This window comes from Leishmania major, chromosome 15 (genome assembly GCF_000002725.2).
Source record: "Leishmania major strain Friedlin complete genome, chromosome 15".
In the NCBI taxonomy this organism is placed as follows: domain Eukaryota; phylum Euglenozoa; class Kinetoplastea; order Trypanosomatida; family Trypanosomatidae; genus Leishmania; species Leishmania major.
In genome coordinates this window covers 149,697-162,500 of record NC_007256.2, presented here as the reverse complement: position 1 = coordinate 162,500, position 12,804 = coordinate 149,697, and the positions used below count along the sequence as shown (strand labels likewise).

The 12,804-nt window shown below is 63.1% G+C and overlaps 1 protein-coding gene, 22 non-coding genes and 1 pseudogene across 43 annotated transcripts, besides 1 other annotated feature; all 24 read right to left on the bottom strand.

The window, feature by feature from the left end:
• The window catches only part of LMJF_15_0440, a 41,809-nt pseudogene extending 40,555 nt beyond the window's left edge, over window positions 1–1,254 (bottom strand).
• Window positions 1–1,254: part of a sequence feature that runs on past the window's edge.
• A 925-nt stretch (window positions 1,255–2,179) lies between these two features.
• On the bottom strand, window positions 2,180–2,284 carry LM15Cs1C1.20. 2 transcript variants are annotated; one of them, XR_002460142.1, is made up of 1 exon: window positions 2,180–2,282. It is a non-coding gene (small nucleolar RNA). The 2 variants fall into 2 exon arrangements; XR_002460141.1 differs by having other exon boundaries at window positions 2,181–2,284.
• Window positions 2,285–2,299: 15 nt separating this feature from the next.
• On the bottom strand, window positions 2,300–2,404 carry LM15Cs1C1.16. 2 transcript variants are annotated; one of them, XR_002460140.1, is made up of 1 exon: window positions 2,300–2,402. It is a non-coding gene (small nucleolar RNA). The 2 variants fall into 2 exon arrangements; XR_002460139.1 differs by having other exon boundaries at window positions 2,301–2,404.
• A 15-nt stretch (window positions 2,405–2,419) lies between these two features.
• Window positions 2,420–2,524, bottom strand: LM15Cs1C1.15. Of its 2 annotated transcripts, none has more exons than XR_002460138.1 (1): window positions 2,420–2,522. It is a non-coding gene (small nucleolar RNA). The 2 variants fall into 2 exon arrangements; XR_002460137.1 differs by having other exon boundaries at window positions 2,421–2,524.
• Window positions 2,525–2,539: 15 nt separating this feature from the next.
• Window positions 2,540–2,644, bottom strand: LM15Cs1C1.14. 2 transcript variants are annotated; one of them, XR_002460136.1, is made up of 1 exon: window positions 2,540–2,642. It is a non-coding gene (small nucleolar RNA). The 2 variants fall into 2 exon arrangements; XR_002460135.1 differs by having other exon boundaries at window positions 2,541–2,644.
• A 15-nt stretch (window positions 2,645–2,659) lies between these two features.
• LM15Cs1C1.19 lies at window positions 2,660–2,764 on the bottom strand. Of its 2 annotated transcripts, none has more exons than XR_002460134.1 (1): window positions 2,660–2,762. It is a non-coding gene (small nucleolar RNA). The 2 variants fall into 2 exon arrangements; XR_002460133.1 differs by having other exon boundaries at window positions 2,661–2,764.
• Window positions 2,765–2,779: 15 nt separating this feature from the next.
• LM15Cs1C1.18 lies at window positions 2,780–2,884 on the bottom strand. 2 transcript variants are annotated; one of them, XR_002460132.1, is made up of 1 exon: window positions 2,780–2,882. It is a non-coding gene (small nucleolar RNA). The 2 variants fall into 2 exon arrangements; XR_002460131.1 differs by having other exon boundaries at window positions 2,781–2,884.
• Window positions 2,885–2,899: 15 nt separating this feature from the next.
• On the bottom strand, window positions 2,900–3,004 carry LM15Cs1C1.13. 2 transcript variants are annotated; one of them, XR_002460130.1, is made up of 1 exon: window positions 2,900–3,002. It is a non-coding gene (small nucleolar RNA). The 2 variants fall into 2 exon arrangements; XR_002460129.1 differs by having other exon boundaries at window positions 2,901–3,004.
• Window positions 3,005–3,019: 15 nt separating this feature from the next.
• LM15Cs1C1.12 lies at window positions 3,020–3,124 on the bottom strand. 2 transcript variants are annotated; one of them, XR_002460128.1, is made up of 1 exon: window positions 3,020–3,122. It is a non-coding gene (small nucleolar RNA). The 2 variants fall into 2 exon arrangements; XR_002460127.1 differs by having other exon boundaries at window positions 3,021–3,124.
• Window positions 3,125–3,139: 15 nt separating this feature from the next.
• LM15Cs1C1.11 lies at window positions 3,140–3,244 on the bottom strand. Of its 2 annotated transcripts, none has more exons than XR_002460126.1 (1): window positions 3,140–3,242. It is a non-coding gene (small nucleolar RNA). The 2 variants fall into 2 exon arrangements; XR_002460125.1 differs by having other exon boundaries at window positions 3,141–3,244.
• A 15-nt stretch (window positions 3,245–3,259) lies between these two features.
• On the bottom strand, window positions 3,260–3,364 carry LM15Cs1C1.10. Of its 2 annotated transcripts, none has more exons than XR_002460124.1 (1): window positions 3,260–3,362. It is a non-coding gene (small nucleolar RNA). The 2 variants fall into 2 exon arrangements; XR_002460123.1 differs by having other exon boundaries at window positions 3,261–3,364.
• Window positions 3,365–3,379: 15 nt separating this feature from the next.
• LM15Cs1C1.17 lies at window positions 3,380–3,484 on the bottom strand. 2 transcript variants are annotated; one of them, XR_002460122.1, is made up of 1 exon: window positions 3,380–3,482. It is a non-coding gene (small nucleolar RNA). The 2 variants fall into 2 exon arrangements; XR_002460121.1 differs by having other exon boundaries at window positions 3,381–3,484.
• Window positions 3,485–3,499: 15 nt separating this feature from the next.
• On the bottom strand, window positions 3,500–3,604 carry LM15Cs1C1.9. 2 transcript variants are annotated; one of them, XR_002460120.1, is made up of 1 exon: window positions 3,500–3,602. It is a non-coding gene (small nucleolar RNA). The 2 variants fall into 2 exon arrangements; XR_002460119.1 differs by having other exon boundaries at window positions 3,501–3,604.
• A 15-nt stretch (window positions 3,605–3,619) lies between these two features.
• Window positions 3,620–3,724, bottom strand: LM15Cs1C1.8. Of its 2 annotated transcripts, none has more exons than XR_002460118.1 (1): window positions 3,620–3,722. It is a non-coding gene (small nucleolar RNA). The 2 variants fall into 2 exon arrangements; XR_002460117.1 differs by having other exon boundaries at window positions 3,621–3,724.
• A 15-nt stretch (window positions 3,725–3,739) lies between these two features.
• LM15Cs1C1.7 lies at window positions 3,740–3,844 on the bottom strand. 2 transcript variants are annotated; one of them, XR_002460116.1, is made up of 1 exon: window positions 3,740–3,842. It is a non-coding gene (small nucleolar RNA). The 2 variants fall into 2 exon arrangements; XR_002460115.1 differs by having other exon boundaries at window positions 3,741–3,844.
• Window positions 3,845–4,212: 368 nt separating this feature from the next.
• On the bottom strand, window positions 4,213–4,276 carry LM15Cs1H1.2. The gene has a single exon (XR_002460144.1). It is a non-coding gene; the product is annotated as an H/ACA-like snoRNA (small nucleolar RNA).
• A 480-nt stretch (window positions 4,277–4,756) lies between these two features.
• On the bottom strand, window positions 4,757–4,861 carry LM15Cs1C1.6. 2 transcript variants are annotated; one of them, XR_002460114.1, is made up of 1 exon: window positions 4,757–4,859. It is a non-coding gene (small nucleolar RNA). The 2 variants fall into 2 exon arrangements; XR_002460113.1 differs by having other exon boundaries at window positions 4,758–4,861.
• Window positions 4,862–4,876: 15 nt separating this feature from the next.
• On the bottom strand, window positions 4,877–4,981 carry LM15Cs1C1.5. Of its 2 annotated transcripts, none has more exons than XR_002460112.1 (1): window positions 4,877–4,979. It is a non-coding gene (small nucleolar RNA). The 2 variants fall into 2 exon arrangements; XR_002460111.1 differs by having other exon boundaries at window positions 4,878–4,981.
• A 15-nt stretch (window positions 4,982–4,996) lies between these two features.
• Window positions 4,997–5,101, bottom strand: LM15Cs1C1.4. 2 transcript variants are annotated; one of them, XR_002460110.1, is made up of 1 exon: window positions 4,997–5,099. It is a non-coding gene (small nucleolar RNA). The 2 variants fall into 2 exon arrangements; XR_002460109.1 differs by having other exon boundaries at window positions 4,998–5,101.
• A 368-nt stretch (window positions 5,102–5,469) lies between these two features.
• LM15Cs1H1.1 lies at window positions 5,470–5,533 on the bottom strand. Its single transcript, XR_002460143.1, has one exon. It is a non-coding gene; the product is annotated as an H/ACA-like snoRNA (small nucleolar RNA).
• Window positions 5,534–6,013: 480 nt separating this feature from the next.
• Window positions 6,014–6,118, bottom strand: LM15Cs1C1.3. Of its 2 annotated transcripts, none has more exons than XR_002460108.1 (1): window positions 6,014–6,116. It is a non-coding gene (small nucleolar RNA). The 2 variants fall into 2 exon arrangements; XR_002460107.1 differs by having other exon boundaries at window positions 6,015–6,118.
• A 15-nt stretch (window positions 6,119–6,133) lies between these two features.
• Window positions 6,134–6,238, bottom strand: LM15Cs1C1.2. Of its 2 annotated transcripts, none has more exons than XR_002460106.1 (1): window positions 6,134–6,236. It is a non-coding gene (small nucleolar RNA). The 2 variants fall into 2 exon arrangements; XR_002460105.1 differs by having other exon boundaries at window positions 6,135–6,238.
• Window positions 6,239–6,253: 15 nt separating this feature from the next.
• LM15Cs1C1.1 lies at window positions 6,254–6,358 on the bottom strand. 2 transcript variants are annotated; one of them, XR_002460104.1, is made up of 1 exon: window positions 6,254–6,356. It is a non-coding gene (small nucleolar RNA). The 2 variants fall into 2 exon arrangements; XR_002460103.1 differs by having other exon boundaries at window positions 6,255–6,358.
• Window positions 6,359–10,997: 4,639 nt separating this feature from the next.
• Window positions 10,998–12,035, bottom strand: LMJF_15_0430 (conserved hypothetical protein; the record flags this gene model as incomplete). Its single annotated transcript, XM_001681909.1, has 1 exon — window positions 10,998–12,035. The coding sequence occupies one exon, from the start codon at window positions 12,033–12,035 to the stop codon at window positions 10,998–11,000; it is 1,038 nt and encodes a 345-aa protein (XP_001681961.1).
• Between the last annotated feature and the right edge of the window lie 769 nt (window positions 12,036–12,804).

The following is a 12,804-nucleotide window of genomic DNA, read 5'->3' as shown; positions in this document are numbered from 1 at the left end:
CTCATCGCCGGCTTGCTGCAGAGCGCTCTCCAGCGCACGCTGCGCCTCGTCGACGGGCGTGCCCATCGACCGCTCCAGCACGGCGTCGCGGTCGGCGCGCTCCTTCTCATCGCCGGCTTGCTGCAGAGCGCTCTCCAGCGCACGCTGCGCCTCGTCGACGGGCGTGCCCATCGACCGCTCCAGCACGGCGTCGCGGTCGGCGCGCTCCTTCTCATCGCCGGCTTGCTGCAGAGCGCCCTCCAGCGCCCGCTGCGCCTCGTCGACGGGCGTGCCCATCGACCGCTCCAGCACGGCGTCGCGGTCGGCGCGCTCCTTCTCATCGCCGGCTTGCTGCAGAGCGCTCTCCAGCGCACGCTGCGCCTCGTCGACGGGCGTGCCCATCGACCGCTCCAGCACGGCGTCGCGGTCGGCGCGCTCCTTCTCATCGCCGGCTTGCTGCAGAGCGCTCTCCAGCGCCCGCTGCGCCTCGTCGACGGGCGTGCCCATCGACCGCTCCAGCACGGCGTCGCGGTCGGCGCGCTCCTTCTCATCGCCGGCTTGCTGCAGAGCGCTCTCCAGCGCCCGCTGCGCCTCGTCGACGGGCGTGCCCAGGAACCTTGTAAGAGCATGGTTGACATTGTAAGGTTCAGCGTGTTGTTCGTGGTGATAGTGGCGTTGACGGCGTAGTTGCTGTCGGAGGATGGTGGTGTGTGTGTGTTTGCCAGCGGTGTGGGGCGCTGAAAGGTTGTTGTCGATGGTTTTGGCTATGGTGGATGCAGGTCTGAACTGTGTGTGTTGCAAGGATTGCTTGGTTGGTTGGATTTGGTTCACTGACACAGTGGACTCGGCAGCGATGGCTACAGGCGCTGGGCAGACGCGGCGTTGCATCTGTTGGATGGGGTGATGGCCCACGGTCTGCTGTGTCGGCGTGCTTGATGCTGGTGCTTCATCGTTGACGGAGATGCAGGGGCTGGGCGGAAGTCCATGTGCTCGGTTGGGTTGAGTGCGATGGTATGTGGCCGTGAGGGGAGGAGAGGTTGACGACCGCGTGGAAGAGGCGGAGGACCGCGCCTCGGTGGCTTCAAGGCTCTCTTCCTGCTTGGTCGGGCCGTGTCGACGCTTAGGAGGCGCCTGAATCACCGCGTGCAACGGACTCTTATCCTCATCATCGTTCTCGCTAGAGTGTGGGCTTTCCGCCTCCTCGTTCTGGAGGACGAGTTCGTGGGTACGACCGTGCACACGCGCAGGACGCTGGTTGCTGCGGGTGGGTATCATGTGCTCAGTATCCTCCTCATCGGAAATGGTCGCGTTGCCAAGCTCCTCGGCGGAAGGATGACACGTTTTGGGAAGAGGGCCTGCAGAGCGCAGCAATGGACGACCCTGAGTAAGCGGCGTAGCCTCTTCCTCCTCGTCCTCGTCCGTTGAGACAGCGGAGTGCTGCTCACGAGCCTCTTGCGATGAGGCTGCCCGAGGATGTGCCCTTCGTTCGACGCGGCTCTTCGGCAGCACAATCGCCGCGAGCGGCTCTTCCTCACTGACGGCGTCGGTGTCGGTGTCTGTCCTTCCAGGGACTTCCTCTTGAGCGGACGGTGCCGCTGGGGGGCGGTGCGCCGTTTTACGTCGAGGAGCGTATCGCACCAAGCGCACTTCTAACGGTGAGCCATCGGAGCTGTAGTCGTCTGAAGCCGCATGGACGGATTCGGTCTTCTCAGGGGCCTTCGTGTACGTCGGATCACCTGTTGCATGCCGTACGCTGCCGTAGATGAGCCCCATAGTTAGCGGAACATCGGAGTCCGAGTCGCGGTTGCTCGGGTCCTGTCGATCGGCAGCCGCCACCGGCACGGCCGTCGATGGAGGTCTGCTAGTCAGAGGACCTCCGTTCCGCTGCACCCCTGGCAGGAGAGGTGCATCCTCGTTATCCTCATAGGAGGCGCTGAGACCTCTATTCAGCTCGTCCTCGCACTCGGATCCACCACTCACTCTGGCGGTACCGCCCGTTTCTCGCTGTGGTCCGCGCCTTCGCTGGAGCTCCGACCTGTCATTGACATCCTCACCATGGTTATGCTTGGGAACGGTATGCCCCGCCTTGTAGAGGTCGATTCGGCGGCCCATCAATGGCTCCCGGGGCTCCTCGTCGTCGCTGCCCTCGTCCCCATGTTCTTCGGCGGCCTCGCCGGCTTCTGAAGGGCGACCAACGGCACGCTTCGGTCCAAGCCCGAACGACGGCGATAGCGACTCGTCGTCAGCATCCGTCTCAGCACTCGTTGCCCGCCCATCCACCGCAGATCCAAGGTCCATGGAGGCGGGACGGCCAACGGCACGCTTCGGGCCGAGCCCGAACGACGGCGATAGCGGCTCGTCGTCAGCATCCGTCTCAGCACTCGTTGCCCGCCCATCCACCGCAGATCCAAGGTCCATGGAGGCGGGACGGCCAACGGCACGCTTCGGGCCGAGCCCGAACGACGGCGATAGCGGCTCGTCGTCAGCATCCGTCTCAGCACTCGTTGCCCGCCCATCCACCGCAGATCCAAGGTCCATGGAGGCGGGACGGCCAACGGCGCGCTTCGGGCCGAGCCCGAACGACGGCGATAGCGGCTCGTCGTCAGCATCCGTCTCAGCACTCGTTGCCCGCCCATCCACCGCAGATCCAAGGTCCATGGAGGCGGGACGGCCAACGGCGCGCTTCGGGCCGAGCCCGAACGACGGCGATAGTGGCTCGTCGTCAGCATCCGTCTCAGCACTCGTTGCCCGCCCATCCACCGCAGATCCAAGGTCCATGGAGGCGGGACGGCCAACGGCGCGCTTCGGGCCGAGCCCGAACGACGGCGATAGTGGCTCGTCGTCAGCATCCGTCTCAGCACTCGTTGCCCGCCCATCCACCGCAGATCCAAGGTCCATGGAGGCGGGACGGCCAACGGCACGCTTCGGGCCGAGCCCGAACGACGGCGATAGCGGCTCGTCGTCAGCATCCGTCTCAGCACTCGTTGCCCGCCCATCCACCGCAGATCCAAGGTCCATGGAGGCGGGACGGCCAACGGCACGCTTCGGGCCGAGCCCGAACGACGGCGATAGCGGCTCGTCGTCAGCATCCGTCTCAGCACTCGTTGCCCGCCCATCCACCGCAGATCCAAGGTCCATGGAGGCGGGACGGCCAACGGCGCGCTTCGGGCCGAGCCCGAACGACGGCGATAGCGGCTCGTCGTCAGCATCCGTCTCAGCACTCGTTGCCCGCCCATCCACCGCAGATCCAAGGTCCATGGAGGCGGGACGGCCAACGGCGCGCTTCGGGCCGAGCCCGAACGACGGCGATAGCGGCTCGTCGTCAGCATCCGTCTCAGCACTCGTTGCCCGCCCATCCACCGCAGATCCAAGGTCCATGGAGGCGGGACGGCCAACGGCGCGCTTCGGGCCGAGCCCGAACGACGGCGATAGTGGCTCGTCGTCAGCATCCGTCTCAGCACTCGTTGCCCGCCCATCCACCGCAGATCCAAGGTCCATGGAGGCGGGACGGCCAACGGCGCGCTTCGGGCCGAGCCCGAACGACGGCGATAGCGGCTCGTCGTCAGCATCCGTCTCAGCACTCGTTGCCCGCCCATCCACCGCAGATCCAAGGTCCATGGAGGCGGGACGGCCAACGGCGCGCTTCGGGCCGAGCCCGAACGACGGCGATAGCGGCTCGTCGTCAGCATCCGTCTCAGCACTCGTTGCCCGCCCATCCACCGCAGATCCAAGGTCCATGGAGGCGGGACGGCCAACGGCGCGCTTCGGGCCGAGCCCGAACGACGGCGATAGCGGCTCGTCGTCAGCATCCGTCTCAGCACTCGTTGCCCGCCCATCCACCGCAGATCCAAGGTCCATGGAGGCGGGACGGCCAACAGCGCGCTTCGGGCCGTAGAGGGCGTAAGCATCAAGCTGTTCCTCCTCTTCTTGATCCTCTGCAGGCACTGGTGCAGTAGAAAGCAGCAGAGCAGCGGACATCATCTGGGCCTGCGCAGCACGCTCCCGTTCAACTCGCGCCTTCTCATGGCGGAGGCGCAAGGCACGCGCTGCCCTTGCGCTGCGTGCAGCAGCGATGGCCTCCTCATCCATGTGAGCGGAGTCGTCGTTCGTGTACACATCAGGCATTGTAGCGAGCCGCTGAATCGTTTCCGCACGGACGGCGAGGTCAGAGCGCATGCTCAGGCAGGAGCGTCGCTTGTTCAGCATTGCGTAGTCGCTCTGAGAGCGGGCAAACACTCTGCAGAGCCCAACGGCGTACACATCGTCTCTCTGTGCCGCATACGCGCCTGACTCCTCTACTGCAGCACTTTTCTCCGACTTCACGCGTGTGCTCGTGAATATGCTGCCGGAGGAGTGCAGTCGCGACGATGTGCGCGCGCTACCGTCCATCAGTGTGTCACCAATGCTTATCTGTCGCTCAGGTGAGCAAGCTGAAGCGGGCTTGCGGGCTTCGCATGGGTCCGTGTCGTTATCTTGATCGCTGCTGCCCTCTGCAGCGGACAGCATCGCTGTTTTCTGCAATGTTGCAGGCGCTCTGCGGTCACTCGGTGCCGACCCCTCAGTACGGTTCCAGCTATGCGGAGCCCTTGGCGTCCGTGGCACACCGTCGGCCACGCTATCAGCGTCACTTGCCTCGAGGGTGCGGGTATCGCGTGTACCACCGGCTGTGCGCCTTGAGCCATGGCTAGCGCCTCCCGCCAAAGGCGCCTCGTCGTCGCTGCCCTCGTCCCCATCTTCTGCGGCGGCCTCGCCGGCTTCTGAAGGGCGACCAACGGCACGCTTCGGGCCGAGCCCGAACGACGGCGATAGCGGCTCGTCGTCAGCATCCGTCTCAGCACTCGTTGCCCGCCCATCCACCGCAGATCCAAGGTCCATGGAGGCGGGACGGCCAACGGCGCGCTTCGGGCCGAGCCCGAACGACGGCGATAGCGGCTCGTCGTCAGCATCCGTCTCAGCACTCGTTGCCCGCCCATCCACCGCAGATCCAAGGTCCATGGAGGCGGGACGGCCAACGGCGCGCTTCGGGCCGAGCCCGAACGACGGCGATAGCGGCTCGTCGTCAGCATCCGTCTCAGCACTCGTTGCCCGCCCATCCACCGCAGATCCAAGGTCCATGGAGGCGGGACGGCCAACAGCGCGCTTCGGGCCGTAGAGGGCGTAAGCATCAAGCTGTTCCTCCTCTTCTTGATCCTCTGCAGGCACTGGTGCAGTAGAAAGCAGCAGAGCAGCGGACATCATCTGGGCCTGCGCAGCACGCTCCCGTTCAACTCGCGCCTTCTCATGGCGGAGGCGCAAGGCACGCGCTGCCCTTGCGCTGCGTGCAGCAGCGATGGCCTCCTCATCCATGTGAGCGGAGTCGTCGTTCGTGTACACATCAGGCATTGTAGCGAGCCGCTGAATCGTTTCCGCACGGACGGCGAGGTCAGAGCGCATGCTCAGGCAGGAGCGTCGCTTGTTCAGCATTGCGTAGTCGCTCTGAGAGCGGGCAAACACTCTGCAGAGCCCAACGGCGTACACATCGTCTCTCTGTGCCGCATACGCGCCTGACTCCTCTACTGCAGCACTTTTCTCCGACTTCACGCGTGTGCTCGTGAATATGCTGCCGGAGGAGTGCAGTCGCGACGATGTGCGCGCGCTACCGTCCATCAGTGTGTCACCAATGCTTATCTGTCGCTCAGGTGAGCAAGCTGAAGCGGGCTTGCGGGCTTCGCATGGGTCCGTGTCGTTATCTTGATCGCTGCTGCCCTCTGCAGCGGACAGCATCGCTGTTTTCTGCAATGTTGCAGGCGCTCTGCGGTCACTCGGTGCCGACCCCTCAGTACGGTTCCAGCTATGCGGAGCCCTTGGCGTCCGTGGCACACCGTCGGCCACGCTATCAGCGTCACTTGCCTCGAGGGTGCGGGTATCGCGTGTACCACCGGCTGTGCGCCTTGAGCCATGGCTAGCGCCTCCCGCCAAAGGCGCCTCGTCGTCGCTGCCCTCGTCCCCATCTTCTGCGGCGGCCTCGCCGGCTTCTGAAGGGCGACCAACGGCACGCTTCGGGCCGAGCCCGAACGACGGCGATAGCGGCTCGTCGTCAGCATCCGTCTCAGCACTCGTTGCCCGCCCATCCACCGCAGATCCAAGGTCCATGGAGGCGGGACGGCCAACGGCGCGCTTCGGGCCGAGCCCGAACGACGGCGATAGCGGCTCGTCGTCAGCATCCGTCTCAGCACTCGTTGCCCGCCCATCCACCGCAGATCCAAGGTCCATGGAGGCGGGACGGCCAACGGCGCGCTTCGGGCCGAGCCCGAACGACGGCGATAGCGGCTCGTCGTCAGCATCCGTCTCAGCACTCGTTGCCCGCCCATCCACCGCAGATCCAAGGTCCATGGAGGCGGGACGGCCAACAGCGCGCTTCGGGCCGTAGAGGGCGTAAGCATCAAGCTGTTCCTCCTCTTCTTGATCCTCTGCAGGCACTGGTGCAGTAGAAAGCAGCAGAGCAGCGGACATCATCTGGGCCTGCGCAGCACGCTCCCGTTCAACTCGCGCCTTCTCATGGCGGAGGCGCAAGGCACGCGCTGCCCTTGCGCTGCGTGCAGCAGCGATGGCCTCCTCATCCATGTGAGCGGAGTCGTCGTTCTCGTCTTTCCCTCCCGCACTTGTGTCGCAGTGGTCTCTTTTGTCTGCTGTGTGCACTGGTGAGTCAAACTCGAATGAGAGCTGCACGGCTGAGGCGCTCGACACGTCAAGAGCGTGCAGGGTGTTGGCCGTCAGCCACGAAGAGTCACTCCTCGTGTACGCCCCCGGTTGTGCCAGCCGCTCGATCCGCATCGCTGCGTCGTACGCTACGGCGTCGCGGAAGCTCTCGAACTCCTCGTCCGGCTCTGCTGCGACAGCGACGCCACCGACGTCGCTAGTCCGGCTTGCTGCTGCGGCGGCAGCGTTTCTGCGCTGCAGCCGCGCCTCAGTACCCTCGTCTTCGTGGAAAGGGTCAGAGCCTGCGTCGCTCTCGCCTTCACCGGGCAGTAAGCCCCGCTCCTCGCCCTCTTCCTCGGCGTCGATACGACGGAAGCCACCTTGCAGGAGTTCGTCCTCAGGTGATATCATGATGTCGCAGATATCCTCCAGCTCATCCTCAGCAAGGCACTCGAGGTGAAAACGATAACGGTCCTCGAGAGCGGAAAGGTGCTCGATACGCTCAGCGAAGCTCTTCCCTTCTGTCGGTGAGCTGGCATCGCTGCTAGGCTCGCTCGCCCCTGCGGGCGCCGCCGCGGCAGCCCTAGAAGCATTGCCTGAATTCTCTCTGAGACGCCCACCACTAGTGCGAGACGCCGAGGCACGTTGCATGGGTGCTGGGTTGGGGGTGTTGCCACTAGTAACATCGATCGAGAACGCCGGGACCTCAGCGGGGCTGTCGCTCGTGCGCGGGGTGGCGCCTAAGCCGGAGCCGGAACTTTCAGTGGTGCTGCGTGGCTCGTGTTGGGTCGCTTCATGCCCAGCACCAGCCAAAGCCGTAGCGCTACTGGCGACGGCTGTCACTAACGACGGATCCATGGCGAGCGCGACAGAGATTTCTGCGTGAGGCAAGAGATACAGGAGGATCGAACACGCGAGGGGGTGGTGTGGCGCTGTGAAGCGAAGGAAGGCCAAGACGAACGGAGCGAGTAGAAGCACTACAACACAACGTCTCCTCGATACGTGGGCCGACCTTTACGCAGATCTCAAGCTCGTGCAGGGCGTGCAGGGGGAGGGGGGTGGGGTCACGCACAAAACAACGAAAACGTGTGCAAGTGAACGGAGCGCGTGCACACACGCAGAAAACAAAAAAAGAAAAGAGAGGAGGGCGCAGTCCCACCGAAGGTGTCTTCCCAAAACGCACACGGTGACAACAACCCTTTCGAAGACGAGAGAGATGGTGATGGTGGTCGGGAGGGAGGGAGGGCACAGAGGTGGCACGGCGATCCAGACGCAGAGGCAACCAAAAGAAAAAACAAAAACAAAAGATGGGATGGGGAAGAGGAGGGCTCCAAGAATGGAAAGAAATGCTGAAAAGGAATATATATATATATATATAAGTCAATATGTATATATACGTGTGTATGTGTGTGGCGAGGTTGGATGGGGAGGGTCGTAGGAGTTGGTGGTAGGGGTGTGAGCGCCACTACCGGCAGACACAGACACGGAGAAACGAGCCTTCGTGCGAGGACACGTGAAGACGCCAAAGGTGAGCACCCACAGCAGTCAAGGACAGCCTAAGATACCCCTCTCCCCGTAAAACCACGTCCGCCTCCCTCCCCTGCCCCAAAAGCCACACACGCACCGCAGAACAACTCGAATGGGAGGAGAGATAGGGAAGGAGGAGCCACAGAAAACAAGATCACAACGGAAGACAAGGGGTCTGTGCACACGAACACGCGAGAGTCGGACGGAGGAGGCCGTCCACGACGAGGTCGAAACAACAACGACCACTATGAAGACGAAGAGACAGACGAATAATAGATGAAAAAGAGGAACCGTGTGCAAGCGAGAACGATGCGCAGAAGACGGGATGGAAAGGGGCAGGGGTAGTGGGATGGTGGGGTACTCGATGGGTGGAGGGAGACGCCAACAGTACGTTTGGCGTCCGTCAGAGACAGGCAGACACACACACACACACACACACACGCACGCTTACACCACAGGCAGACCACACAGACACCCCGAGTGACACAGAGAAAAACGGGTGGTAACCAATAACGGGAGAATGGGGGAGGGGAGGAGGAGCGCAGAGGTACACAGACGCCCCTGCCCACCGACACACACACGAGCGCGCTTGCAGGCAGGAGTCAAACGACAACGCGAAAGACGAAGCTGGGAGCGAGGTGTCTACCGTTCAGGGCTTTCGCAATCGCGTTGTTCTCCTTTTCTGTTTCGTTTCTTCTGTCTTGCGCTTGCGAAGAAGTGAGGGCGATGTAAAACGCACGCGCACGTTGCTTCTCCCACCGTATGCTTGAAGATCTCGCTCGCGCGCCCTCTCTTCGCCGCCGATGCTAACGCTCCCTCTCGCCTTCCTTACCGCTTGCACCTTTCCGTGTTTTTTTTTCTTTTTTTTTTGTGATACCCGCCGCTGCCTCTGCCTCTTTGTCGGTGTCTGTGTCTGCTTCCGGAAGCGACAGCAGGGGGGGGGAGGGAGGGAGGGAGGGAGGGAGGGGGCAGTGCTTGCTGTGCTCCTTCGCTCCTTCCCCCAGAGGACGGTCTGGCCGTGCGTTTCCCCTCTTCGCGACGCCGCTTCGCTATCGTTGTTGCCCTAGTTGATGGTGGGATCGAGGGCGACGTAAAGCAGCAGGGGGCGGGCGGCGTTGTGAAAGCCGATGAGTCGGAGTCTCGAGAACGGAGAGAGGGAGGGGCGAGCGGCCAACAACACGAGGATCACACACCCACACCCACGCGGACACCCACAGCCTATACAGAAAACAAGGAGTATACAACACCTCAAAAGACGAACTCAGCGCGCTACAAAGCACGGACACACGGCACACACGCGAGGGAGGGGGTGTGGGGGTGTAGATGATGGCGGTGGTGGCGGGAGGGGATGAGGGAGGAGGATGTAGCGAAAAGGTGGTAACGGTGATGACGGTAATGGCAATGCTCGTCCCCGTCACAGACACACACGCAGACGCACGCACACGCCACGAATAGTCGACAACAGAGGTTATGTACAGATACGTGTGTGCATGTGCGCTTGTGTGCGTGTCAAATTTCCAATACGGAGGACCTCTATCGGGGAGGCGGGTGCGTGTGTGTCTGTCTGCTCGTGCGCTGAGGTAAGAGGGTGAGAAGAAAGAGTAGAGGGTGAGTGGCGCTGTCGGCGCGGTATGGAAGATGCGATGGCCTCAGACAAGGCGGCCTTGCGTGTACGTGCTTGCTTAATCGCAGTTGAATTTTCTACGCTGTTTCTGTCTCGTCTGCGTCTTCCGTCCGCCGCTGCTGACGCGTGGGCACGCTCTTGTGCGCGCTCGCGACTCCGCTGCGGCCACAACGGTTCTCTAGCGTGCGTTGGCGCTGTACTTCTCGGCGCGTGTGAGAGCAGGCAGACGATGCAGCGGAGCGAACAACAGCAACAGAAGGAGGGCACAGAGGGGAAGGGAGGGGAGGGGAGGGGGGGGGTTTGGTGGGTGATGTGCAAGCTGGTGTGGCTGCGTGCCCGAGAGAGAAGGAAGGTGGTACTAACACACACACACACACACAAGGCGTTGAAGCAAGACTTACGAAGGACGCACGCGTCATAAGCTCCGTGCGCGCATGTTGTGCATGAGGATGCACGTGCACGTGCGTGTGTGGGAGTCACAGAAGAAGGGGAAGAGAGGGGCAGATACAGGCAGAGAGAGAGGACGGGACTTCATAACTGCAGGTGCGTGCGTGTGTTCCCTCTTTCGAACACGGATCGCTCCTTTCGTGCCCCCGGTACAGTCCAGGTTCCTGAGGAGAACTCCGCAGTGCGCACCGGCACACCGCAGCGTGGCCGTGAATGGGAGAGAGGGGTCCAGCGAAACAATATCAGTGAGACGCTGGCGCGCTCCGGAGTGCTGGCGGTTGATGCGCGCCTCTTGCTGAAGCTCTTCTTGTTTTCATTTATTCCTTTCTTGGGTGAGGGGTACAATGACTCGCACCGTCAAGCATGAAAAATACGGACAACGCCATGGCGTACAGCCGGGAGGGCGGAGAGGGGGGGGGGGAAGGGATAGCACGCACCCCGAGGCACTACACAAGACTCCAACGCCGACACACACACACACACACACACACACACACTCACACAGGCACACACAGATGGCGAGATGCAAGAGAGAGAGAGAGAGAGAGAAACAGAGATGCAAGACAGCGGCGACGCACTTCTTGCGACGCAGCAGCAGCGGCGAGACGGACCATTGCGGTCCCACGAGCACTCAGTGGAGGGAAGGGTGTGGGAGCGCACTCATGCTTGGACATGCGCCCGACCTCGACGACTTATACGCTGAGGCGCACGCACACGCATACGCGCTCCTGCTGCTCAGTGGCTAGCCTGAGATGGGCAGCGTTGAGCAGCAGAACAGCAGCGGTGCGTTGCCGTCCTCGGCGCCTCCGTCCAAGTCGAGGGACAGCTCGGTGGCGGTGCACACCATCATCTGCTTCGTCGTGTGCACCTGCAGCTCCGCCGCGGTCCACCCGGATGGGTACGTGCACGGTGCGAGGGCTGCGGTGCGCTCCGGCGAGGCGGCCGCGGGCGCCACGTTGCCAGCGTTGCTCCACTCGCCAGCCACGCGATCCCTTTGCGAGGCACCAGGCAGGTGGCCAGCAGATTTTGTGTTGGGCATCGAGAAATTATGCTCCCCAGCAAAACCCGTCCTGTCCATGAGCGCGTCCGCCGCTGCTTCGGCGGTCACCACGGTGGCCGTGGTGGCATTGACCGTTGCGGTCATGGAGGCCGGTGTGCCTGCGGAAGCCCCGGTAGCAGCACCGGCAGCAGTTCCTGCCACCACCGCCGCCGTGGGGCAGGCCGGGGGCAGCTTTGTGAGCAGACTCCACCGCAGCGCGATCTCCTCACATCCATTGGCACTACGGTTATTGTTCTTCGTGGAGGCGGTGGTCACCGTGCCAGCCGCTGGCGCATGGTGTTGCTGCTGTGGCGCCACTGCAGAGGCGAACCCGCGCAGTCGATGGGTCTCTGGGATGGCGTTGGACGAGAGGAGGAACATCGGGTAAGGGGTACCGGTGGAGGCGACGGCGATGCTGCTCGTGCACGCCGTGTTCTCCGGCATGGACGGCATTATGGTGCTCCAGTTGGCGTTTACTGCGCCAGAGCCGCCACGACCAGCGCCGCCACCTCGGCGGTCGGCATTCTTGTCTCCACCGGCTCCTCCGCTGCCGTGTTCGCTGACCGCGTCTGTCGTCTCCGGCTTGATCATGTCCTTGATGCGCATGGCGCCGGTGCCGGCGTGGTGCAGCTGAAGGAAGAGTCGATAGATGGAGATGAGCTGTTGACCCTGCTCCGTCGAGAGACCGCCGGTGTCAGCGCCCCTGCTCACCAGCAGCCCGTCTGACGTGTACACGTTCATGCTGCTTCGTTGGGGAGGGACGCGGAGAGGGGGAAAGGGGGCGAAGTTAGAATGACGAATGGGTTCGTATCTGTATGTGCGCGTGCGAGCGGGCGCTCTCGACAGGCTAACCACGCACGACAGAGCAGAGTGACCAACGGCACGAGAAGCGGCACTCACGAGAGCGGCGGCGCTGTAGAGGGGGTGTTCGTGCACGGGATGAGGTCCGTGCGCGGGAACGCGGTGGAGAGTGGCGTGGGGTGCGTAGGGAGGCAGTTGAGGGCGGCTACGTGGAAGCCTCTGGGGGGCAAAGACTTTCGGCTCTCTGCAGGGTTGGGGAGAGAGGGGAGGAGGGTGTGTGTGTGTGTGGGGGGGGGGGACATGAAGAGTCGAGCCCGTTATTGAGCGGAGGGGGAAGGGGACTCGCCTTCAATGTTTCACCTGGCATGGACGACGCCACCAAACGTGTGGGGCATCGATAGCGAGAGGCGGCGGCGGCGGCGGTGTGTGTGTGTGGGGGGGGGCACGGACTTAGGTACTCCGCGCTTACGGCGCCGCTGTTGATTCCTCTTGATGACGTCTACGAAGCTGCAGGGCCCAGCCTTTCCTTATCCGCCATGTCTCACCCGGTGGCGGCCGTGATGAGAGGGGGGTTGTGGTGGGTGGTGGGCTGGTCAGGGGGGAGGGGGCAGACTTGAATTCGCAGACAAGGTAGAACACCGAGTTAGCATCCGCTCCAGCACACGAGAGCGAGAACGAGAACGAGAAGAGATGCACCAAGCTGAACGTG